Below are 26,955 nucleotides of genomic sequence, written 5' to 3'. Positions count from 1 at the left end.
AGGTCCTTTCCAACCCTAACGATTCTATGATTCTATGAATCTATGAATAACGAAAATAGTGTCATCTGACAGTACATGGAGTTTGCCCTCAAAAAGACACTCCCCCTCTCCTCCTTGGACTATGCTAGAAGTCTAGTGCTTCAGTGTAGGTACTCAAGCTGCATGTCTGCATGCTGTCTGTGTTCTTGAGTGGCAAGTTGCTGTTAATAGGAATAGTATGAGAGAAAGGGTTCTGATTACACTGAGGAAGAACTAGGAAGATGAGAAAAGCTGGCTCCATCCCAGGCCTTGCCTGAGATCTGCTGTCGGCAGGCTTGTGCCCCGTCCTCTCACCTGCTGTACCTGTTTCACTTGTCTTTGACTTAGGATCTGACTTCTCACCCTGCATTTGCTTGATGGTTGCTGCACAGTCAAAAGAACCTTTTAATGTCATCACCCCAGCCCTATGTTGCTGTGCACAGTATGGTGGGACTGTGCCTTTGCTGGAGAGGCTGCTGCCCTGCTAGGCTGGGGTTGTATTCCTCTTTGGAAGGAAGCCACTCTTGCAGTTTGCTGACAGAGAACTACTCTAACTCCAGGTTCAAGAAGGGAAGATACTGGTCACCAAGGAAGACAAAACCTTTAAAAACTAGAAAAAATTAGGACTTGTAGTGTTTCCTCAGACAGAAGACAGTACCCAGAGGCATTCTGTAAGTGCATGCAGACAAACAAGCAGATTGTGTGCAGAAGAAAGAAAAGGATACACCTAACATTATTAAAAATTTCAGTATGAAACTAAGGAAGACGTCTCTGAAAATCAAACTGATGCAACAGTGTTGTATGCAACATTCTTAAGGATGGCCTTTTAAATCACTGAACAAGAAAATTAAGGATATCTGCAGAGAGATTTGAAAACTGTCAAAGAAAATTATTTGTGCTAGGACTTCTACACAATGAAAAAATGGAAAGAACAACCTGAAAGGAATAACGGTACAGTAAATACAGCCTGACGCGATTCTTTCTGAGATTTGACAGAATATGTGGGGCTTGAACAGGCTTACATAATTGTGACCTACTACTGGTTACTCATAATCTGATGCATTAGAGATCACCACCAGGTCTCCTATGGAGAACTTCCTGTGGAGTGGAGCTACTCAAATGACTAGTCTGTGGCCACTTTTATTGTGAAGCCAATGTATGAACAACAGTCATACATTGAATGGAATAAAAATAGTTATGTAATTGATCTCAACACAAAAGTATATACAGGCAAGCATGGGAGACAGACCATACTTCTCGTGTGCTTCAAGAACCAATTCTTAGAGTGTTTTTTTTTTGGTTTGAGTTTTTGTGTTGGTTTTGGTTTTGGTTTGGTTGGGGTTTTTTTTTCATAAATCTCAGAGCCTGGAGAAGAGGTAAAACTGAGGAGAGGACTCTTGTACAGAATGATGGGGATTGCCTGGTAAACTGTGCTTTAGGCCAGCAATTTGTGTTTCAGGAGGTCAAATGTAAGACCATATATTGAAAGGCAACTAATGTGTAATTCTCCATGTTATACAACTTTTCATCTAGTGAGAGATCATGTTTCAGACCACTTCCCTCTGTAAACCAGTGCCGTTGGTATTTGTAAAGAACTGAATTAGCAAGTTGTGAGCCTTGGATCGATACATGCTTCAATACTTTTGGCTGCTCATTTTGACCTCCAAAATGTTACTGTGACCATAAAGGAGAACAGAGGGAAAGCTCAGAGACTACTTTCTTTAAAAATATTATCTGCTAATCTAGAGGTTTATTTTTCTTTAAGGAATAGGAAATTCACATAACCTGCACCTCAAGAGAACAGCTGCTCATAGGCAGCCAATGCTGCTATGTCAGTTTCAGTAAGGGTCACCTGGGACCCTTGGAAGTGTTTTGCTGACATAAGGAGATGCACCTGGCTGGTCAGGATTATTAAGTGGGGCAGGAAATGGATGGTTCCATCAGCCACATTTGCTGACACATTTTAAGTCATGCTAGTGCCATGGCGATTGATGTAAGCAAGCCACCGTTTTACAGGACAGCTGCTGTGAAGGTTACCAGCCTGACTGGCGTGCAGCTGAACTAGCGCCTGGGGTTTGTGAAGTGTGCAGTTGCCTCTGAGCGGTAGCTAGGCAACTACCTCGCTCTTGGAAAATGTTCCCTAAAGCAACTGGCCTTTTGCCCTTGCACAGATGGGTGGTGTGCAAGGTTCATCACACGCCAAGCTAGATTTTCCACCCACTTAATACATAATTAGGCTTTATGTTTGCATATTACACAGTATGTTAATCCACCACAGCACAGACACTGAGCAGCTCTGCTTCTTGACAGCAAACGTAGAAACACAGTGAACACTCTGGAGAGTAACAGTGAACACTCTGGAGATGGCTGGGCTGCAAGGAGCACTTTTGGCAGGAGCGGGCTGTTGGGCACAGGAGCAGCACACGTGGTGTCACAGCTCTGAAGCGAGCATTGCCCTAATGAAGTTCCTTCCGCCTGGGCACCACTAGTTACAGCCATGCTCAACCGAGGAACTACAAAGGCACACGGCCCCCCCGCTCCAGGGCTGCGCTGCGCACGCGTCGCGCAGACAGGGAGATGGCAACAAGAAGCTGCGGGGACGGGTTTGCTGAGCAGTCTCTCCGTTCAGAGGCCTGTGCGGCGAAACGCATCACACCGCCGGCCAGACACAGGCCTCCCTCCGCCGCTGTGCCCTTGCGCTGCCGCCAGGGACGCGCCCCAGAGCGCCTGCGCGGCTCCCGCCTTCCCTCACTAAAAATGGATGCCCTCCGGCTCCCGCGCACGCGAGGCGGCAGAGAGTGGCTTCCGCCCTCTGCCGGTCACATGACGCGAGGTCTCGGGCCCGGCAGTGCTTACGGGAGCCCGATGGGGACAAGCAGGCCGGGGTTTGCGTCTTACCTGAGCGGTGGGGGGAAGGCGCGTCGTGCCGCTTAACGACCACCCCTCCTCATCCGCCCGCGAGTCCGGAGCGCAGCACGAACGGCCCAGCAGGGTAGGGCAGGGCTGGGTTCGCCAGCCGACTTCCTGCCGCTCTGGGTGAGTACGGGCTGCCGGGGCCTGGCGGCAGCGTCTCCAGGTCGTCCCGGGGGGCCTTGGCCTGGCTGCGGAGCTGCGGCGGGCGAGCCTGCTCTTTCCCTGATCTCTCAGAACGATCTGCCCTCCTTAGCCCGTGTCATCCCCCTGCGACCGTGTCCCATCTCAGCCGTGCCCCTGGGACGCAGGTCCCGTCCTGCTCGTGTCCCAGTCCGGCTCTTCGCCGCTGCCAACCCACCCCCCTAATCCCTTCACCCGATTCCGGGGCACTCTTCATCTCCCCGAACGATTCCGCCTGTCGCCCCGTTGGTGGCCGCCCCATCCCTCTCGGTGCACGGTCCCGCACGCCCACTGTTCCCGGCTTTCCCAGTCTTGTGCTCCCAGCTTGTTACTGGAAACGTTTAGATAACCGGGCCAGCCAGTCTAGTGCTGCAACCCAGTGAATATGTGATTTTTTTTTCAGATGAATGGTTGTCAGACTTGGACATGGCTTTCCTCCTAACGTTTCCGGTATTTTTAATGTTGAGAGAAAAATAAAAGATGTTTTGTGTTAAAACCTCCAACTGTAGTAAAACAAACTTGAAGGAATGCAGCCTTTGATGTTCTTGGGATTCTGCTGCCTTGTTCCTGTGTAATAGATACATGTTTTGTTTCTCGCCATCCTTGTGCTAAGGAGAGGGGGTGATGAGTTTCCAAGTTTCAACACATGCAACCGAACTGTGCAGAACTTTTGGCATTTAGCCTATACCCAGCTCTCCCTTCCCTCCAATTGTTCTGTTTATTTCACAGCCTCCAATCATATGCTTCTGTGGTACATGTTCTGACTATTTTAGGGTCCCATAATAGGGTCCTTTGGGTGCTATAGTGCGTGTCCTCCTCTTCCGTTTTACTTGTCAAAGGATATCTTAGACACTTGCCACAGGAGCACTTTGTAGCTTACGTGTGCTTGAACAGACTAGCTGTTAAGTATCCGCATCAGGAACAAGCAGCATGGTAGCTGGAGAAGTTACAATTAGGTGTAGGTTGTAAAGCCTGCCCTGTCTCAGTGCTGTCACAGCTGTCCTGTTACCAGTGCTTGGTTTCACATATCTCTGATGAACTTGGTCATCCACAGCATGCATAACATTCCCAGTTGCAGCACAGATACGGCTGATGTCTGATTATTGCCAGAATGCTGATGAACTCCTTCAGGCTCTTATGCATTGCTTCATCCCTGTCTCTTCTGCTGATGTTCTTTTTTAGCAGAGGGAGGTACCCTTCTGTCTTTCTGAACACATATAATTCATCCTATGTAACTTCTCTTGCTCCCTCTTCCCTTATCCTAGCCTCTGATGGTGATTTGCACGTCAGCTGCTCTCTGTCCTTTATCCTGTGATTGTAATAGTATTTTTATTGTCTCATCATTCTTAGACTTCTATCTTCATGCTTCTTTAGAGCTACTTAGTTCTGTAAATATCAATTTTAAAACCCTCCTTCTCCCCAATTTATTATTCATGAATTCTATCAAATGCCTTTGTGTAACAGGAACATTACAGAAAATGTGAGTTTGATTTCTGTTATCTTTAAATAGCTCAGGGTTTTCTTTGCAAGCTCTATTTAAATATTTTAAGTTTTCTGTTGCTGAAATCTCACTGTTTCCCGTTTTGCTGTTCCTTTGTAAAAGGGGTAAAAATTGAAATCACTTTGAAAGCAAATACAATTCTGCAATACAAATATGCAAAGTAGATGAGAAGTAGGCAAGAGTAGGAAAACATGGAGGTATTGTATCTATAGGTTCTTGGCAAGTACAGCTAAACCCACACAGTGCTATTTAGTTTATAAATAGTTTGTAAAGCAACCATTCTAATGCTGTCCTCTTTTTGTGCGTGTTTTACCTTGGAGCTGGAAAGCAGTTGTGGCTTATGTACAAAGCAGTGTCAGGCTTTAGGAAAGCTGGTGTAAACACTGCTGCAATGTAGTGGTACTTGATGATGAAAATTAGACCCATACAGGTATTTCCAAATGAGAAAGTGAACAAGCGGTGATGAAACACCTTTTGTCAACTCTTGTGAGCAATAACTGTTCTTTAAGCTGCTGCCCGTAGATATTCTGAGTACTCTAAGTTCTTAAAATGCAGTCTCTTTATTGACGTTATGATTTTTACTCCTGTGGAACTGGGAATGATTTACTGATCATAGACTACGTTTTGAAATGAAAAGCACCTTTTGGAATGTGGAAATGTCAGAAGACTGTGTCCTTTGTTCATGTCACTGGCTGCTCTAGCCAGTGTCTTGCAAGAGTTTGCAGTACTAAAAGATAGAAACAGAAATCCCTCAAAGTAAAATGTTATGAAATTTGAAGTGACAGAGCTGCTTAAGCACCTCTTAAACTCCTGTAAAGTTTTAACTGAATGTGTCTTTCCAGTTTCTTTTACTAGATACATACAAACAGTAAAAGTTAATACAGGTGGATTAAATCTGCATCACTTCAGGTATGTCCTTTCTAAATATTTATTTATTTATTTTAAAGTTTACATAGAACAGTGACTTTCTTGCCTTCTGCCTGACCCCTCGTTCACCTACTGTATTACAGTGAGACTTTGAGGTGAATGAGTTTCTTTCACTTGATCTCTAGTGGTAGAATGTCCTGAAAATAACACTGAGGATCGCAGGATGGATTGGCAAATGGATCACATCTTGAATATACTAAATATGTGCATTTAATACAGTGTTACACAATCCAGATCCTTCTGTGTGCTTCTTTCTGTTGTCTGAAGGTTGTTATTAGTTTGAGGTTTTACTGATAAACATGGAAAGTATTGCTTCTGTGGGAGGAACAGCTTTGGTATGTCTCATCTGCCAGATAATGGTCTGCACTGAGGCATTTTGTTTAAATTCTGCATGCTCAGCATATAAAAGCACACACGCAGCAGCAGATGTGGCCTTGTTGCCAAAACCAGTAAAATAATGTAGTTGCAATTATCATGGCAAAGCCTGCCTTTTTGCCAAGACAGATTACTTCATTTAGGGAACTACTGCAAGCACTAGAAGACTTTTTTGCTAAACTATATTCACATATTATGTGTATAAATATATGAATAGAAGTATGTATTTCTCTCAATCCTAACCCTAAAAATGTTGTCTCAGTTTGAGCTGTTGACAAGGCCCCTCAGCCATTGGCTAGATGAGAAGATTCTTGCAACCATGTATTCCTTGCAGCTCATAGTTTCTGCTGGGAGCCCTTTTCTAGCCCTGCTCCAACTGCAGCTCCAGGATGTCCCTCTCTGAATAGAGGCCATAACCATAATCTCAGTCTGAGCCATCAGCTAGGTCACTGCCCAGGTGAACTACTTCTTCCAGCTACCTGAGTTCCCTTTCCAGCCCACAGCTTCTATCAGCAGCCTCTTTCCAGCCCACCTCCAAGTGCAGCTCCAGGATTTTTCTCTCTGCCTTAAACCTCAGAAAACCCAGTTATCTTCGTCTTTGATACAGCTCCCAGCAATTACCATATTAGGGTTTCTCACAGCCCAGTTTCTAGGAAATTCCCCTGCTGTTTCATATGAAATGCCCTTATTTTTCTAGGAAAATGTATACATAAAGTATTGGCAAACCCTTCTGATTTTAAATAAAGTCTTGTTCTTTCTCTGCGCATATCTGCTCTGCAAAAGTTATCAATTTTCAGAAAATCAGAAGTGAGACGTTTACAGGGTTGCCTATGATTGGGAATGGGTTATGAATATGCTAGGTTTACAAGCTGATATGACAGGCTGTTGATAAGGAGCTTTATCCTTGTAAGGTGGAGTGAGATCTGGGTGACTCGCATCTAGCAGAAAGCTGCCGCTCAACCCTAACCTTTTGTTTTGTTCCCCTATTTTAACATGCAGTTTTGTAAGACTTCATTTTCTCAAATCTCTGTACACTGAATCTGTGTAAATACTGATCCTACCAATTATTTCTGGTTTGTTGGTTTGTGTTTCTTTTTCTGCCAGCCAGTGCAGGAGTTGTACATTCTGTGCAGAATTTCTGTGGGTTGTTTTGTCACAACTCAATTTGAAGACCCTCAGTACAGCTTTGAGCATTGCCTACAGCCTCACTTTGTTCTTCTGTCATTGCCCTCACCTCTCAACTCCTTCTGACCACACTTCCAATGAAATTTGTCATATAACTTGTTTCTCAAAATAAGCCTGTTTATGTAGGATCACCTACCACTTGCCCCGTAATGAGAATGAATGAAGAGCTTCCTTTGCATACTTTCTGCTGGTTTCCTGTATTGCTATTACAGCTTTTGCTTTTCTTTTGTCAGAATGAGTGGGGCTGCATTCCCATCTCCAGCTGCTGAGATGGCGGAAATTAATCGCCTTCAGTATGAAATGGAATATACCGAAGGAATCAGTCAGCGCATGAGGGTCCCAGAAAAACTCAAAGTAGCTCCTCAAAATGCTGACCTTGAGAAGAGCGACGAGGAAGGATTTCCAAATGCCAGTGTAACTATGCAGGTTCCAGAGCGGATTGTAGTGGCAGGTATGTCTCCATCTCGATAAAAGAACAATAGGTGAGAATTTAAATTAGTTTCCTAAATTTCTGCATGGACAAAAATATTTATAGATATATTTTTTAAATAAAAACCTTGTGGTTTTCAAACTTTTATTGCTCATCAACTTTGACTTGGGAAGTTTCTTAAACTTTGAAAATGTTACACGGATAGTTTTGGTATAGCTTGTGGTGCTATATGAACATATATAGCAAAATATGAACAGGAAGTTTAATTGCTGACTTTTTATCTTACTGCAGAAAAAAATGTTTATTTACACCTGATGTTTTTTAATTTACTAAAAGCTAAAGTAACTATGAGAAGTTCTGGGGATGTACATGTTAAACATACAAAATGTGTTTGATTATAATGAGAATGTTAATTATTTTAAGGATCTGTCTATTATTTGGTGGAATCTATTAATACTTCTTTAGGATGTGTGGTCATGGGATTTACAGTGACAGATCTGGGATTGCTTATAATTTGCAAAGTGTGTGACGTGTGTATATTTTACGCATTGAAAGAGTGACATTCACATCCCCAGTCACCTTGTTTCTAACCAAATATGCTATTAATAGGAGTATGTCTTGAGATCAAAAGTGCCCTCACTTGCGGTAACAATTGATGTTGCTCTGGATTATTCAGAATCACTGTTCTCAGAGAAACTGCTCAGATAAGTGCTAGTTAATATGGTCTTTATGAGACCTTAACAGTAGTTTTTAACATACAAGCTCTGTTAAAGGTATGCTTAATTATATAGCATAGTCAGGGGAAGTAACTGATGTGATACCTTTTTGAACATTAGCCCTCATGCCTCAGAACAGCTTGCTTTCTGTTGACAACTAATGTTCTTGCAGGTAATAGCGAAGACATTCCATTTTCCAGACCACCAGACCTTGACCTTCTTCAGTCTACTCCATTCAAACCACTGGCATTGAAAACTCCTCCCCGTGTTATTTCGCTTAGTGATCGACCACTAGATTTTTTGGACCTAGAAAAACCTCTACAGCAGACACCTCAGAATGAAGAGGCTAGTACTTATTTTGTTTTTTTAAATTACTTGAGAAGCTTTCTACTAAAGAAAGTGAAATAACTGGTGATTTCTTTACTGTGGTGCAGATCTACTTTCTGCTAACATGTTAGGAAAATGTAAAATATATTTTTATTAGCATTGTAGTAGTTCTAATTATGACTCTGAAGTTCCATATTTAACTGGCAGATGCTAGGGATTGCCATGCTCAGTAAGCTTACAGAGTACTTCCAGAGTCCTTACAAGTTCATAATAGAAATACTTAAAATACTTTTACAAAAAAAAAAATCCTTTTGATTAAAGAGAAAGCTGCAGATTTTTTTTCTATTTGCAGGTTATCAGAAAACAAGATTCTTTTAACATATATAGTTAACCTCTGGATTCATGACCAGATGACAACACATAGAGTTAGTGAGTTTTAAAAAAACTGAAAAATGACTTCAAAGAATGGTATGACATTAGCATCTAGGTGGATGATGGTAACTGACATGTTTAAAACTGAAAAATATTTAGGAAGCTACATATTCTGTAGACTCGTACAGTAGAACTAGATTTCTCTCTGGTGATGGGAAGTAGATCACATGGATAGAAAACAGGATTGCAACAAGTTTGTATCTTGGTTTTACATGTTACCAGCATCAGATCCTGTCACCAATTGTCTTCCTCCTAATCACTGTGAAATACAAAAACATGCCTTTGTATCTGCAGGCAGATCTAACTTGCAAATCTCCAATGCAAGTTATTAAGTGCCTCCTGGAATTCCCTGTCTTTTATCTTCTCCTTTCTCTCTTTTTACGCAGATCCGTGCAGTGGGAAGACTGAAGAGAGAACGTTCCATGAGCGAAAATGCCACTCGACAGAATGGCCAGCTGGCCCGAAATGATTCCATGTGAGTACAGCAACAGGGTGCAGGGGCACAACTACAGCTTTATTGCATATTTTTGTTGTTCCTTATCTCCTTGTTATTTGGGTTTTTTTCCAACTAATATTTTGTATGTTGTGGCAAGTACATAATTTTAAAGATCAGAAGGCCAGCATTTTTCTTAATTTTTATGCTTTTTGTTTAGGGAGATGACTCGTTTATGAAATATTTTCTTTCAGTGTTTGTGGGCTCACAGCTGGTTTCACCAGTTACTGTGAATTGTTACTTCAGATTCTGAGCTGGTGTAATTCTCTGTCCCATCCCCCAAATATTCAGGAATTTGAGTTCTTTGTGCATCAACATGTTCCTGGTTCTCTCCTTGTTCATATTGTAACAGTTTTCCTTCATAGAAGAAGGAATATATATATGCATTCATAAATATTTGAAACCAAATAAAAACTACTTATTCTCTGTACTTAATATATTAGAATCTGTAAGTATATAGCTTAATTTTTTGAGACCAAAATGTCAAGTAGCATTTAGAATTGGAAACTTCATCTATTGTTACCATCTGGGGTAGCAATTCTTATGGTGCTTTGTGAAGTAATGAATATCTATACTTTTTTTATTAGATATGATGATCCTTGATTATTCACCGTTTATTCTGAGAGATAGCATCTTTCCATCTGGCAATAACTGGTTTTGCAATGTAACGCTTAGGAATCTTTTATATATGAATTTTAATATTATCATCATCATGGCTTGACTTTGCGAACAAAGATTTGGGATTTTTTTTTTTTAATATAGCTACCATAAATAATACTTTCCCTTGTTGGAAGTATCTTAAATCTAAGATCTAAAACATGGGATTCATCTGTCCCAATGTAAACTGTATAACACTATTGTTAAATCACCATAAACTTCATTTTCAACAACTAGAGGGAAATAAGTGCATGGCCTACTTAGGGTCTACCTATTTTTAGTCTAAAATAGAATTATGCCCCAGAAATGTGTTTTCTGTTTACAGCAGAAGCGCGAGGAGGTATTATATGTACTTCATATTTGTCTACTTGTTAGTCTAAAACTGATACATGCACTCTGATGCATGTTCCAGACATGTTATTATTCTCCTTCTCTTCCTCCACATCTTCATGGGAATATTGTTGCATATCTTCTTTCTTAATCAGACTTCTGTTTCATAAAAGCTTACAGGCTGCACATGTCTAGGTACTCAAGTCTGCTGAGTCATATCTATTTGCTGACCTGGCAAAACTAGATTCATATCCTTAAGCTCCTGATCAACTCTGTCTCCAAATGTTTTATCAGCCTACTAAGTGCCCAAGTTCTCTATGGTATCCTGTGGTCATCCAGTTATGGCCTGTTGGACCGGACATACTAGAATTTCACTGTAGGAATGGCCTTAACTTGCCTGTCTGATAGTTTGCACATGGTGCCTGCTGAAATAGCCTTCATGTGTGATGGAAGTTCCTTGTGAAAAAGGTTACCCCTTGCCATGTTACCAGCTCTGCTTTGCCACTCTTTCATGTATTGCATTTAAAGGAAAAACAGATGGTATATGAATTCTTGGATTTTTTTGAAATTCCATTTTCCTTGCTTCCCAGGTTAGTTTAGTATTCTGAAAGTCGTGGGCTGTGTCTGCTCAGTCAGACATCTGAGAAACTGTCAAGATCAGCTCTGACTGGATGCATCCAGTTGCTGTCAGATTTCTCACATATGTTTGGACTTCTTGAATCTGAAAATCCTAATTCTGTAAAACTCACCTGTGTGCTTTGCTGTTGGTCAGTAGCTATATTTAGAGTTACTGTTTTTAAATGGTCTGAATATTATTTGCTGTCCCAGTTTATGAACCTACTAGCAGTCCTTCAGAGGCTTAGCAATACAATATGCACCCAGAATCCTTTAAATTTAAAAAGGATGGGATCTGTGACTCAGTTTATCATTTACAAAAGCCAGGGAATTATGACAGATCTGGAGATAAGTTTACTTCTCTTGGTGTCCATGCTAGCGCATGCATAGTCTGTCAAATAATGTCAAACTTCTGATGCCAAGCAGTTTCCATTATCAGTGTCTTTTAGGAAAATTATATAAGTTTTAGATTGATCCAGGTTCTTTTCTCTTTGTTTATATGAAAAATAACAGCTAGTTAATATTGAGCCTTCTGTATCTGCACTCTCTTCTGCCCATGTGGAAGAAGCTAACAATCTTCAATGCAGCATCCGCGCTTGCTGACCTGCAGATAATGTATTTTAGCAGAACTTCATTTATCTCTTGGCCTCCCAAGTACTTGTTTTCTTATGACAGAAGATATGCTGTGCCTAATTTGTAGACCATCTGCTTTGAAATCGTTGAGGTTCCTAGAAATTGCTGCTTTTTCTGTCATCGTTGCTGCTTCTGACCTTCTGAACCAACATGATCCAAAAAAAGAAATCACTTTGAACATGCTGTGGAACCGTCAATGATGCCAAGTCTGGCATTTCTTCCTCACCCAGGTTTTGTCAGTCTCCAAGTGAAGAATGTGACTATGTACCTGGCTAACTCTCAGGAGAATATTCCGTGAATTCAGATTACAAAACTCACAGTGTTCATGGTGGAGTTTATATGGCTCACACAAATTCGGCCTTTTGTGCTTGATGAAAAAGATACCTCTTGGCTCTTTGGCTCTTGTTTCCTCACAATTTGGGCCACAGGACATATGCTGTATACGGCAAAAAAACAAACACCCCCCCCCCCCCCCCCCCCCCCCAAAAAAAAACACACCTAATTCTGCGAGTTTCATGTAAATAAAACCAGAAGTAGTGATTCTACAAACAAAATTAGTAAGGAGGCATTCTGCTTTCACTGTGGTAGCTGCTTAGAGAAGCTGCCCATGCAGACGTGTTATTGTATGGCTCAAAATAGGTATTACAAGAAAGCCTACCTGCTTGATGTAAGTTATGCTACCTTAGATAGTAATAGGTATCACCTAGTTCATGGACTACTATCTCTAATAAGAGATTCACAGTAAATGTGGTGCATGTCTTCTAAGTTTAGCTTTCTTGTTGACAAATTAGACCGTTTAAGTAGGTAAATTCTATTACAAATGTATTCTTTACACCACAGGAAATGTAATTGTACACCTGTTACTTAGATCACCTTGCAATTTCTCTGTCATCTAGAAGTACTATTTTTTTCCAGTGGTACAAAAACACAAGAAACCATCTGCTTGTAAAGTTACTTCCAGTTGTTGGCTAAAAGAAATAATCTTTTTTCTAATTATTGTCATGATACGTTGCTGCTTCATCAAAACTGGCTTGACTTATAAGTTCATATAATGTCTTTGACAAAGATCAGGGTGCCTGGTTCACATCTTCAGATAGGAAAGAGAGTCCATGTTTTACTTGAAATATTTAATTCCTATGAAAAAAAAACAAACACCAAACCCTTTTGGTTTATTGGTGTGGGTTTTTTTTTTTCAATGCTTGTATCTCACCTTGATTCAACTTCCTTGATAGACATGATAGTCTACTTGGATGCCATGATGAGGACTCCATTGAAAAGGTACATGAGGCATTGCCTTTTAAAAACTTTACTTTCTAAACGGGACTATAATACTCCAGTTTTAATCAAGGACACTGTTGTCCTCCTTGGAAAGAATGTTCAGACCTACTGTGCACATTCCAGTGCATGATCTACAAAGTGACAGGATGAAATGTTCTGGAATAATTTGTCATGTTGAAGTGAAAAAGTTGGCTGCTGTCTATCACAGTGTTCTTTACATGGTACAAACAGTTTCTCTTCTATTGTCTTTCTCTCCTTGTCATTCAGTTGCATGCAGAGACAGATCTGGGAATTTTTTGGAAGTTGAGTTTCACCAAAGACAGTAATTCTCAAATGCTTTTAAAAACCCTGAGACTAACAAGTAGGCACCTTCTTTACAGTAACTATCTAGCTCTCTAAATTACAATCCCTTTATAAGGATGCTTACTTAAGAGATTACAATTATTATTCAAGGTGGCACAGATCAGATACTGTCTCAAGAAATAAAATGCCACGGTTCCAGTCACCTCTTTCGACTAAGGATTGCACGTAAGCCTAAATGTTACTTAGTATATGAAAATCAAGAATGTGTTTAATTATGTTGCTCTGTGCAATACTAATCTTCTGACTAAGTATCTGTAGCTTAGAATATAAAATTTGAAACGCCTTTGCTACACTGTATGTATGGTTTCTAATTTTGCTACAGGGTTTCTCAAACTTGGCCAAATAGATTTCCTGTGTGAAGAGCATAGGGAAAAATACCTGACAGCAAGTGAATGGGGCAGCTTTAACTAAGAACTGATTTTAAAGCTATTTTGAAATTTCATTTTTCTTTACGTTTTCTTGATTCTTTGGCTGTTTTTGAACAGCTGGAGAATCAACGTTTTTTGGTGGCCATTGTCAGCCAGTGGTGAAAGCAAGGATTCCACTTGCACACTGGAAATCGATAAACTACCAAGAGTGCATGGAAAAGGGGATGGCATTGAACTTTTTTTTTCTGCTCTGGCCTTTCCCTCAGAAAAACACATCTCTAGAGCATTCAGCTTCACAGTTTGAGAAATTCTGTTCTTCATGCAAGCTGAGGGGGAAAAGTGATGGTGTGCCCCTCTGTAACAAGAGTACAGTGTGTGTGGTTGAATTTAAAGTAACCTTAATTAGTTTAATCTGTTTTCCTCTCATTTAGTACTTCCAGAACTGTAAGTCTGAGAAATACCTAAATTAAACCCTGTTTACATCACACATGCTTTAAGAAGGTTTAGGGGAGATTACTAAGCTAAAAACTATAAAGTAGAATGTTACTGTGCTCTTCCATAGTAATTTCTGCAATTCCATGTTTGTTTAGGTTCCAGACTCTGGAGTCGACTAGTGTTTGTAACCAGGGAGTGCTCAAATAAGTGTCTGGAGCTGTATATAAGAATTCTTTTTCAGAACCTGGAATATACCTAGGAGTACAACCATTTAGCTAGAAACGGAAGAGAGAAGTAGGATAGCCACAAGGTCTTAGGATAAGCAGTCGTACTAAATGTTACAGGATTTTCCTTGTACTAGTATTCTTTTCCTCTATATTCCTTAATCCTGACATTTGAGACCTTCATAGAATTATTCCTTCTTTCAAACAGAAAGGAAGAGAGAGGTCTTTCTCAAACTATGCACATTTAGAAGGATTTAAAAATTAGCAATTCTCTTTATGGAGAAGATACAAGTAATTTCATGTAGCTGTACAGTTTAGCTCATATCCAGGAGCAAATAGCTTTAAATCTTTTAAATAATTAAATCATTTAACAAACTAAATATTCTCTTAAGTAAGAATTAAATAATATCTTAAAATGAAGTAAACTCTTGAAACTGCCTTTTCTTACAAGCTACCTATCAACAATAAGCATAAAGTAATGCAGGGACTAGACCATGAGGTTAGGAATTATTCAGTTCTGAAGCCTGCCTTGAATTTTCCCTGTAATACACGGTTTCTATTTAATCAGCACATAGAATCATTTAGGGTGGAAAGGACCTGTAAGACCATTGAATCCAACATGTAACTTTAACTTTCTTCTAGAGAATTTTGTGCAGTTTTAGTTAAATAGTTTGGGGGGGGGGGGGTCAGTAGCTAGAGAAAACGTTGTATGCTAATAACATTACTGTGGTATTTACAGCAATGCCATTCTGGACAACAGGAATTCCACAACATCTTCTAATTTGCAGTATGTCTAAATACTGTTTGTTAAGCTTTTTTTTTTTCTTAAGCTGTCTTTCCACCTATTCTGTAGATCTCTGAAATGATGAATAGGAAAAATTACTTTTAATGTGAAATATGCTGTGAGTTCAAGCCTGCAACTCTACCATCATTTGCCTCAAGCCAGCAAATCCACAAAGGAGTAGAAATTTTACAAACTCACTTTAGTGGCAATATTTCCATACTTGCCCCTGCTTCTTAGTATTTTTCTAGTGAATATTGGCATTTCTAATGCATTTCAAAAGTATTATGTGGGGATGAGACCATTGCCATTGATTGCAAACTAGAAGTCATCATAGATACAGAAGAAAGATGGATTCTACAAGTCCTGGAGAGTGATAAAAATTGTAAAGAAGACACAGATGTGGATTGATGTCTCCTTCTTTTTACTTTCTGTTGTCCAAATGTACTCTACAGCAGCATGAAGAGATATTTGCAGCTTAGGTAATAAGTCAAGCACCAGCCACTGCTGTCTTTGCATGTGTCCTGAAGCATGGGATCGCTGAACTCTCCTGTGGGTGACATAACATGCTTTGAATCTGCCTTTTTTCAATTGAATTTTCTTTCTTACTCTATTTTATGATCTTGGTGCCAGCCAGTTGCATAGCAGCTCTCCTCAGAGTAAGAGTATCTATAGAGTCATGACCCATCCAGAGATTATCCAAATATTAAACCAGCTTTCAAGCACTTGGCCACTAATGCTTTGCTTAATTTCTTTAAAACTCCAAAAGCGGGAAGATATTGCCATTCTAAATCCAAAAACTGCTAAAGCAAATCACAAGTAGCAAGGAAATGTGTTGAATTATGAATGCTTATTCTTGGAATAAAATATATTAGAAATTTCTCTTGATGTATGAAGGAAAGTGTGGGTAAAGTCAGGTTGAATGTAAAGAAGCATGAGCAAATCCAAAGCAGTTTATCAGAACTAATTTCTGTCTGACAGAGATGAGGTTTGCATAATCCAAGTGTTCATGTTTGAATTTCAGTCCTGTGTATTTTAACTCTTACTTTTGCATCCTAGTCAAAAAGCCAGATCATGTCATTTGTTGTCTTGGGCATACGAATTCTGTGCTTGCTTTGGAATTTCTTGCAGTTGCCTTTAAACTGTGTTCAATGCACATCAAAGTGCAAACCAAAATACGGTCTTGATCTTTAGTTGCCTCTTGAAGAAAAATTTTGTTGAAGAGGCTGTGTGAGATTCTCCTCATTTGAAAAAGGCTTGTGTTTTGAAAAGAGATGTGTAAGGTTTATTTTTTTAAATGGCAGTGCTTTTAAAACACTTTCCTCTCTGATATCAGTGAGGACTTGAATACTGACTTCAACAGGTACAGATGTAGTTGATCAAGGACTTTCTAAAACTAACTTATATAACAACGCAAAACTGTGTCCTTGGACTATTATTTGCTTTTGAAGAATATATATAAATGTAGCTCATGATCCCAGTGCTACTAGAATTTGGGACTGTTGCCTTATTGTGGTGGGAGAAGGGTAAACCAAAAGCAAGCAATAAGCATTTTGGAATGGGGTGTATCTGAAAAGCTTTTATTAATTTAAAATCTGACTACAGTATTTCTCTCTCCATTTACTATGCTTGTACAAACAGTGTGACACCATCACTGCAACAGGCTCGTATCTGTCCTCCCAATATGTTACCTGAAGATGGAACTAATCTTTACTCTGCTCGTGGCATTTTGTCGTTTATCCAGTCTTCCACTCGTAGGGCTTACCAGCAGGTGTTGGATGTGCTGGATGAAAACCGCAGGTGATTGGTTGTCACTGATTCTGCCAGCTTTTGCTGCTTTTTGTTTTTTCTTTTCTCCTTTTTAGTGGAGTTTGGTTTTTGTTGACAAAATAATGAGATGAAATTATTTGGTTTTGCTTTCCTTTGCTTCCACTATCCATAAGCAACTTAATTGTCCAAAATTCACATTTCAAAATGCTTCTGTTTCAGTCAAATATAGCATTGTTTTGGTTTTCTTCTAAATAAAAATCAAAAGAGGAAGTGTTAGTCTGTGACTGCAAGTAGTTTTGCTGTTCCCAGATTGTCAGCTGTTTTCTGCAATTTATACTTGACCCTAACCCTGCAAATTAGTTAGCCTTGTCTTCTGCTTTTCTGTTGGTGAGCAATGGTGCAAATCAGTAAGATTGGGTTGATGTTGTCATAAAGCATTAAAACTAATATGCAGAAACAGGGTAGAATATTATGCAAGGCATTGTAGACTCTGCTCTTGATAATGTGTCAAGGCTTTAGGCTGTTTCAGTTTGTATTTGGAATAGTTATATCTGGTTGATGTACAACTGATGGTGACCTCTTTGCTGGGTGCTGAGAGCACGAAAGGCAATGTATACTGAGAAGCTGTTTGCTCTTCTGATTAATGCTGCCTCTGGTTTTATGGGTAAGCTAACATGAGGTAATGAGCCAAAACAAGACTCAAGACGATCATTGTGCAATATTTCTATTCTCTTCAGGGGAGTTTTGCCCACTTGGACTGTTTTGCCACTTTGAAGTGTTACAAGAATGGTATGTTTAACAATACAGAAACATCTATAAAGACTAACAGTGGCAAAATTAATTTACAAAAAGCAATTTTCATTTCAATACTGTGCTAGCACAGAGGGTCAGGTAAAAATGGCACACAGTCTCTAGCGTAGCTGAGACCTCTACAGCTTGCCAAGACATTGAATTAGAGGAGATAATTGGAAAGAACAGTGTGAGGGGCAGCTCATTCCTCCTGCAGCCCATCAGTGTGGCCTGTGCTAGGAAGCTCTTTTGAAATTTGCCTTCTGCCTCTGGTTGCTAATATCCCAGCAGCACTCCTCATAGCTAGTAGTGTGAAGTTAAGTGATCTTCTAGTTGTTTTGCTAATAAAATGTGACTATCAAGCCAATCTTATTGTGAATGTCTGTGTGTTTGCAATTGCTTTCCAAACAAGCACCTCCTGTAGCTCACCATGTTTGCTGACCTGACGGTATATTAATGCCTGCATTAACATTTTGTATAGAACTCCACTGTTATTGGCCTTTATGTTCTTAAACTGGGACTTAAAAAACTTTGATGCTTGTCAGCAGTTGAACAGCAGTAATACCTTTTCTCTTTGTGAGTATTAAAAAGATAGAATTACAAGTTTGCTTTGTTTTACAAAATTAGAAGTACCAGAAAAGGAGGCATCCAACTGTCCGTGAATAATAGCACTTACGGATACTGTGCCAGGAGTTCTTGTTAACATAGAGACTGAAATTCTAACCCTTCCCCTAGTCTGCAGCTGAAAACAATAAGTTTTATTCCTGGCTTCCATTAGGCATGATCTTTCCCATGTTTTCTTGGATTCTGGAAAACATACACGTATACATGGAAAGCATACACTTTCAACTTACTTCAATTATCAGAAAATTTCTAGGGTTCTGAATCATTCAAAACCAGCATTACTCTTCCTGGTTTGGGTTAATTTTTGATATGTTCTTACTAACCTTCCTAGAAGAACCAGGAAACCTGTTTCTAGTCACCTGTGAACAAATAGGTGCCAAAATAATGAAGTTTTCAATAAGGTGAAAGTGTATTCTCTGTGATTGGGTGTTTAGATACCCACTGCTATTGTACAGCTGGCTTAGGAATGTGAAATTTGGATGATCCACTTGCATGGTTGCAAAATAGTATTCATTTTAAATTGCTCCAAACCTGCACTCTGTTCTTTTGCTCTGTGTAATGTGCTTTCTATCTCAAAAACTTATCTATTTAAACATTTTATGCTTAATACTAGAAGAGATCTTTTGAAATGAACAAGATCTATGTTATTCACTGGAAATATTTTTAACCTGTTTCATGGCTCGCTTTTTTTTGTTTGGTTGGTTTTGTTTTGTTTTTTTACAAAATTATTTTCCAATCTACTGAAACTGCTAATGGTAGGTGCTGATTGTATGGCTGCAGAGAATGAATTATGCCTAGCTTAGCTGGCACTGCTTGTATAGTAGGCTGTTTAAATGGGCAACAATTTAATGATCACTGTTTACACTGTCTGTTTACTCTTGCATTTCCTTCAGCTTGGACAAGGGCAATAGGTCAGTTTTGTTTTCCAGTTCTAACCATTTTTCTGTTTCAGTTTCTGTTGAATGACTGGAAGGCCCTATGGCTAGTGTCAGTCTCTTAAAGACTGATCTTCCATGCTCCAGGCAACAAAACCAAAACAAAGGAAAAAAAGAAAAATCCCAAACAAAACCACAAATGAAACCCAACCCAAACAAACAAAAAGCAAACACACCAAAAAATGCATTTAAGGGGTTTTTAGTGATGTCTTAAATGCAGGAGGAAAGGCAATTTCCTATCTGAATAGAGCTGTGTTGAAATCTATACTGTATTCTTCATCTTTTGGATCAATAGCTTTTTATTTAGGAGAAAAGAAAAAAAAGGATATTTATTTCTGTTGGCTTTCTTCAGGATAGCTGTTTCTAAAAAGCCACTGTCCTTAGATGTCAGACTTCAAGCACATAATCATATCCTGAGGTGTTATGAGATCACTCTTTATCCTGAGCAAGTTAATGATATTTTTCATGGTAGAAGTAAAATGGGATGTGAGTTAACACCATCAAAGAGGGCTACAGGTGACTTGGGAGTGTGGTAATACAGTTCAAAACTAAAATGAAATGGTCTGCAAATCTGTAGGAGCCTGGGAAAAGCAGTAGCCCTTTGCTATGTTGAAGTAAAGGCATAAAGCACCAAGCGAGGAGAGCAGTTTCATCCAGTCTTCGATTCTTCAGTCCACCAATCTTTTCTGTACTTCAGAAGCTGAGCTTTTTACCCAGTTAATGTCCAGAGCATCCTGTAAAGCCCTAGTGTCCATTCTTACAGCCTTTCTGAGATTTCCAGAGGGCTTTTAAATTACAGCAATAGGTGGACATAGCTGCTACCTCTGCTGAACAAAGAGAATATGCTGGTCTAAGTCCCCTGTCCTGCACAGAAATTGTGGAAGTTGGAAGCAGGTACCTAGATTGTACACACCTTCTTATTTTCCTCCCAGACCATGTGTTTATGATTGCATCATTAGTGTGGTATTTCCACTGCATGCTCCACTCTAAGCAGTGGAAGACAGACCAGATTTATTTGGTTATTGCCTTATTGCCTTTTTTCCCCCACTGTGATCAAGTTATATTACTGTGCATTCCATTCACGTTACAGGCTGCTGATGTATTTGCAGTGAAATAGTGAAGTGTTGAGTATACATGGCCTTGGACTTACGGCTTCTTCTGATCATGTCTTAATGTTTAGAATGGAATTGAAAGAAGTAGCCAGAAAGTTCTGTTTTAATATACTCTTATTCCCTTTTTAACAAGAAGGCCATGTATTTAATATCTTGACTGTATTATACTTGTGCATTCTGTATTTACCAAAAAACTTGCTGCTGATCTCAGTTATGAGGCCACTGTGAGCTACAGAATGATTTTTTTATTGTTTATATATAAAACCAAGCAAGTAAAAAATGTGGGAGAGGCAGGAGAATATTCTGGTGATCTGTTTGGGTCCCCCTGTAAAGAAATAAAATGGTAACTGCAAAGAAAAGGAAGAAATCAGGGCAGCTTCTTAACAGCCTGGCTGTGTTGGGAAGTGGGATTGAAGACTTGTATTTAAAATTTCTGATTTGCACAGATTCCAGAGTGTGCTCTAGTTTTGTTTCTTGTTATAGCCTTCAGCTACTTTCAGGCCTGTGGCTCTCCTGGGGATGGGTAGTGTGAATAAGTATTGATTAGTTCTGCAACAGTTGTAAAACTTTGCCACAAAATACCACAGAAGCCAAGAGTTAAGAGAGCATTTGAAGCTTATTTTTCTAATTACACAAATACTGTCCTATGTCAGATGGTGTGGGAAGTGCCTGCTGGATACTGACAAGCTGGCATTCATGTATCCACCAATTACAGGTGACTTCTGTTTGCAGAGAAAATCTGCTACCTTTTCTATAGCTGCTGTTTGCTGAATTTCTTACTCTTTTCTCAGAGTATTTAGTTTTAGCATCCATCAGACACGACTTGAGCTAGCTGAATTCTTTCTCTGATTAAAGAATAGGAGTACCTTTTCAATACCTTTCTACAAGACCTCATGCATTTAGGTAAAGATATTCTTCTATTGTACATATTGGGAATGGGGGTTTCCGTTTGGTAAAACACATCATACTGGTTTATCTTATGTACAAGATGGAAAAACATTGTGGCGTGCATTTTTTGGTGCTGATTAGAGTAGGTCCCAGTCCCAGTAAGTATTGTCTCAGATAGCAGAGTTTACTAAGGCTCCTAGATTCCAGTCCTTGTAAATGAAACTAGGGGTTGTGATATTTTTGCATGGTTCTTTGCCTGTTTTCAGGCCAGGCCATGGTGTTCTCCCAGCCACCTCAGCACCAAGCCTCTTCCTTCTACATGTACCTGCTGTATCTTCACCTACCTAGATTATTTTTATTTCATAGCCTGGAGTATACATGGGTTAAATGCATAGTACAGATACCTCTTATTGGCTTTGGGAAAATGAAGGAAACTGAAAAAAAGATTCCAGGCTCTTGAATGGTTTGTTACACAGCATAGATGTGGCACACTAATGCCTCTTACCAGGGGCACTGAAAACCACATAGTACTGGCTTTGTCCAGTACCTTCATCCATAGAAGGTACTGCTGGTATTCTGTAAACACAGTAACTTCTTATTGGAAAGTGAATGTATAATACATAGTTTCAGCAACATAAAATGCTCTACCTTTTCTTCCTATCTGCCTAGAAAGAAAAGGAAAATAAATTGAAAGAGCAACATTTGCAAGGATATTCATACAGTCTACTTGAAGCATTTAATCACCTCTTCCTGGACACTAGCTCACGTTTTCTGAATTACATCTAGCATAGGTGAATAAAGAAAAGACAAATCTCCCATTTCCCTAGAGGAAAGAGAGGATGATTAAAAAGGTTTTTATGTGTAGATACAAGGCTATTTTTTTTTTATTGTTGTTGCATGGGGTTTTGATCTGGAGGTGAGGTTTAACCTGAAGTTTCCCAGGGTTATTTTATAAGGCTGATAACCTCCTCCCAAACCTCTGTTCCAACAGTTTGTCTTCCATGAATGAAGCAGTATCATCAAAAACTTTGCCTGCATGTTTTAGCTAAACATTCAGTGTTGATTAAATTTCAGGGAAATAAGAGTGTAATATACAACAAAATAAATAGATATATTGTGTTTAAACATCATACGATCTAGAGTGGAAGAATTTTGATGTTCCTTTGTTCTATGTGGTTTACCTCTTACCTCTCTTTGTCATTTCCTGTTTCTGTCCTGTGCTTTCTATCTACAAAAACCTGCTGTAGGCCAGTGTTACGTGGTGGGTCAGCTGCTACCACTTCCTCTAACCCTCATCATGACAACACCAGGTAAAGAGTATTTTTTTGTTAGTCATGGTCCACTGATTTAGATTCTAAAATTCAAACTTCTGCTTCCCTTGTGTCTAGTGTCCTTATTTTAAAACACTGCTTATTTCTGTCTGCCCTCTCAACTTTAGATTCTTCAGGCCTTTATTCCTTACTCACCCAAGTCACCTGCAAAGACCTCACTTGCCTATTGGATACAGTGAGCTGCAGAATTCTGACTCAGTGTGTCAGGGGAGGCTGTTAAATTACATCACCAGTACACTGCCAGTATTTGCTATTTAGCAGTGAATTTCATATTGCTATTGCTAGAAAAATTGGTCTTGATGAATGGTCACCTTATTTTTTCCAGGTGTTCTCAGGTAATATGCCTGTGATTGTTAGTTGGAGCTGGATGCCTTTTCATTGCCATTGTCTTGGTGGATTGACTCTGTTTCAGTGAAACTGGATGCAAGATTGACGCATAGTTCAGGATGAAGGGAAAAAAAAAAGTCCCACATCTATTGTTCCCATTTGTCACTGCTTCTGTGTCTTCATTGAAATGGAGATTGCTTTTGTGCTTAAGTAGACACTAGATTCAAGCAGGCGATTCTTCTCTAACTCAGGAATTAAGTTTTTGTAACAGTCCAAGAGATTATCTCAAGGGATTTCTTGCTGATAACCCTCCCAGTGTAATACCTGGAATGGTTTGGAAGCTGCTAGAGCAGTAGTGATATATAGTGACTTTATGTTAAATTTATATGACCTGGGAAGGAGGTGTGCCCATCTCACTGGAATGATGAACCTCTCTGTTTTTCCCAAGAGATGGTGAGGGACAACTGCAGCCTGGATATGGTGGAATTTTCTAATTTTTTTTACCATCTACTACAAATTAGAAAATGGCTGCAAAAAAACCCTCCTCAGAAATCTCTTTGGCTTTCAGAGGAGCTGTAGTAGTAAGGAAAACCTGCTCTATTTGTGTGTGTGTGTGTGCGCACGCAAAGCTGCAGACTTGCTTTAACAGTAGGAATGTTCATAATAATTAACTTTAGTTTACTCTAAAAGAACTTTGCTGAGTTAGCAATGTGAGCGCCACAACACTGAGGAAATGAAAAACCAAACCCCAGCAGTTTTGCTCTTTTTAATATTGCCCAAACTGAAAGAACTACAAGTAGTATAAGTAGCATAAATGAAGTGAATGTTTGAAGTCTTCTTAGAATGAAATTAATAATAGTCTTAATGAGGAAATATTTTTCTAACAAAAGGAGTTGCCAGAACTTTTTTTTCCTTTTTGTCCCATAGTGTGTTTTTTAAAACAGCCATGACTATTGACAGAGAATTAGTTATTTGACTTGTCCTTTACTTAAAAGTTGTCTCTAGCCTGATCCCACCTGGAGAAGTTTTCCCTCTCATTGTATACCCTTCAACGTAAAAAAACACAGATCAAATCTCTTCACAGAGAGGGTAATCAGGCATTGGAACAGGCTTCCTAGGGCAGTGGTGGAGTCGCCATCCCTGGAAGTGGTAAAAAACTCTGTAGATGAGGCCCTTAGTGACATGGTGTAGTGGTGGCCTTGGCAGTCCTGGGGTAACGGTTGGACTTGATCATCTCTTTAAGATGAGCTTTAGTCTTTTCCAACCTAACTGATTCTATGATTCTAAAATTAACTTCCTATCTTTTATACAGTGTTGCTCAAGGTTCTTGTTGTCTAACTCCAGACAAATGCAGCTCTCATTTAGAAACAGCAATTGCTATTTAGAAACAATATATTAATGAACAGTGATATTAATGAACAATGTTAATGATACAGGGAAACTTGACAGTTTGTCAGAAATCTTGCCTGAGCTGAGGGTGTTCCATAGAAGTTTGCTGAAAGTGATGAAAAAACATGCAGTGTAAGAGTAGTATCTGCCCATAAGTGCTTTCTGCAAGCTTCAGGAATTCTACTTGTATTCATATTAGTTGAAGTTGACCAATAACTGTCATTAAATGCTAAAGATTCTTTTAGGTGTATTTTGTTGAGAATTTGGTAGCTGTGACGTTATTTTATTCAGTTTAGGTGATCAAATACATACTTTATGCAGACCTTCTGCCACTCCCCAACCAATAATAAATGTGCTGTACTTAGTTAACTAACCCTGGGGTTAGAGTAATGCTTTCTCTGAATTGCTACATTAAGAAAACTGAGAGGTGCTCTAGGAACAAACTATGCAAAGTGGAGCAAGCAGTGGCTTTTTATTTACAGAACTTTGTAAATAAAGTGACTCTTTATTTACAAAGTTCTGTGCCTAAAAAACTGAGATTAATGTGACTGAGATCATTAACCTCACTAGGTGTCCACTTGGGATATTTAAGTAGGTACCGAGCATAAGACACCCAATTCTCTCCAAGTCTTCATTTGGTTATTTCTAATCTGTTGCCGGGCTTCTTGCAATGTTGGCATTTTAGCTCAGACAATTTTTAGGCTTCATTAATCAGTTAAATGACTAGAAAGAGTCTTTTGAGAGACCATGTGACAGCAAGAAGTCTGTCTGCATGGAGAAACTTCAAAAATATTTAAACATGGGGAGCGATATACCTAGATTCAGTCAAGAACTTGATTCATGTGTGTTTGTGCTTTATTCGGTTAGGATCCTATTGAAATAGACAATTCTGTAAAAGCTGGAAAAAAAGTTTTATCATTCTTCTCTCTGTCATCACCAAAAAATACATCTACTACAATGCTGATAAAATCTGGTACTTTCTAATCTTTGTGTCTACTATCTCCCTTATTTAATAGATCTGGTCTTTCCAGCTTTGATACTATGCTTGAGGGAACACCAGATGACATGACAGTTGTAGATGCTGCTTCCTTAAGACGACAGGTATGTAAAGCACTAGTTGATAATAAAACGGGGAAACATGTTTTCTGTGTGGCTGCAAAGGTATCCATAATGGATACAATGAGGAATCCTCTCTGTAGCCCTGCTGGACTGCCCTCACATATCCTATATTGTTCTGGGAATCTGGAGAGCGCAGCTGTGTTTCTGTTCCTACTTATTAGGGACAGCAATATCTGATCACTAGTGATTGAAGGCAGAAAGTCAAATTATCAAGTGTTTAAAAATCCTTCTGTCTGAGATACTAATTTTACATGACTATTCAGAAGCTTCTAGAAAGTCTGACAACTTTTAATGAACTATTAAAAACCTTTATTTATTTTTAGATAATCAAACTTAATCGCCGCCTACAACTTCTGGAAGAAGAAAACAAAGAGCGTGCTAAGAGGGAAATGATCATGTATTCAATAACTGTAGCTTTCTGTCTACTCAACAGCTGGCTTTTGTTTCGGCGCTAGAGACAGCTCGGAAAGATTTAGTTGTTGAAAATACAAAAAATTCACAAAATTCTTTGTTTCTGTTTCTGAACTGTATGTTGTTTTATAATTCATACACTAGAAACTTCCACCACAGATAAAGGCTATAGACTTGCAGTGTTAAAGGAACACCTTGTTGTTCAGTTATAATGTATTTAACAGATTTGCATTGCAAATACTTGCAGTATCCCTCTTTGCATGCTTCCGTGTAAATATGGATCATCTGATACAAAGTTTGCTTCATGCAGTGTAAGGACAGTGATTTACAGGAATAATCACTGGATTTTTTTTTTTTTTTTGTGGTGGGAACAGAACAAATGGAATGGATTTTGAAAAAAATATAAAAACAAAGGAGTAAAAAGCGTAGGCTTTATTGTTCTGTTGTTAGATGCAATTAAACATGATTGCACTAGTTTTCCTTTAGTCTGAGTAGTTTGAGGTGTGCCATATTCCAAGGAGCGTGTCGTTTCATGAGTGTGTTACTTGTTTAAGCACATGTTCAGGTCAGGTAATAAGAGGAATTTTTTGCTAACATGCAGATTGTCCAGAGGTGTGTAATATGTATTTTTTTTAGTGTTAACTTTACAGATGTTTTTCTATAAAATACATTTTTAAGCAGGTCAGTGTGTGAGCGATCAAGATTATGGAGTACAAGATACTGATGTAGTATATTTAATAAAATTATCAAACCCCATCAAAACCATTGTTTGATATAATTTTAAGAAAAATTTGAGGGTTCGTCTAAACTATGAGTCTTTGACGTAAGTAGTAGCGATGGTCCGAACAACGCAACAGCAGCAGGTGCGCATCCAGAAGTCAGCTGCAGGGCTGCCATCTCTTGCGTGTTGTGGCGCTGTTCCTGGTGTGTGTGGTGGGGACACAAGCAGCGGAAGCTAGCCAGGTGCCCCCATGTACTGCGGTCTGTTTAAACATCCCATGTTCTTGTTTCTCAAGAAAACGGCGCCCATCGGACTCTGCGTGGAAACTCTCCCTGCAGAAGGACGCCCGACACCGCGG

General features: G+C 39.3%; 1 protein-coding gene across 9 annotated transcripts; it reads left to right on the top strand.

The window, feature by feature from the left end:
* Positions 1 to 2,823: 2,823 nt before the first annotated feature.
* Positions 2,824 to 26,638, top strand: MFF (mitochondrial fission factor). 9 transcript variants are annotated; one of them, XM_061452984.1, is made up of 10 exons: positions 2,824 to 3,010; positions 7,333 to 7,550; positions 8,418 to 8,590; positions 9,391 to 9,479; positions 13,464 to 13,538; positions 16,823 to 16,981; positions 19,258 to 19,275; positions 22,547 to 22,609; positions 25,363 to 25,447; positions 25,789 to 26,638. In XM_061452984.1, exons 2-10 carry the CDS (start codon positions 7,334 to 7,336, stop codon positions 25,918 to 25,920), a joined length of 1,011 nt encoding a protein of 336 aa, XP_061308968.1. In that variant the 5' UTR covers positions 2,824 to 3,010; position 7,333; the 3' UTR covers positions 25,921 to 26,638. The 9 variants fall into 9 exon arrangements, with proteins under 9 accessions (XP_061308968.1, XP_061308969.1, XP_061308971.1 ...); XM_061452985.1 differs by lacking the exon at positions 19,258 to 19,275 and having other exon boundaries at positions 2,827 to 3,054; XM_061452987.1 differs by lacking the exons at positions 19,258 to 19,275; positions 22,547 to 22,609 and having other exon boundaries at positions 2,827 to 3,054.
* Positions 26,639 to 26,955: the final 317 nt, after the last annotated feature.

This window comes from Pezoporus flaviventris, unplaced genomic scaffold (genome assembly GCF_033815535.1).
Source record: "Pezoporus flaviventris isolate CSIRO_AGI_PZ_B2104156 unplaced genomic scaffold, CSIRO_AGI_Pfla_v1 ptg000013l, whole genome shotgun sequence".
NCBI lineage: Eukaryota > Metazoa > Chordata > Aves > Psittaciformes > Psittacidae > Pezoporus > Pezoporus flaviventris.
The sequence above is the reverse complement of the archived record's forward strand: the minus strand, read 5'-3'. Positions and strand labels throughout refer to the sequence as shown.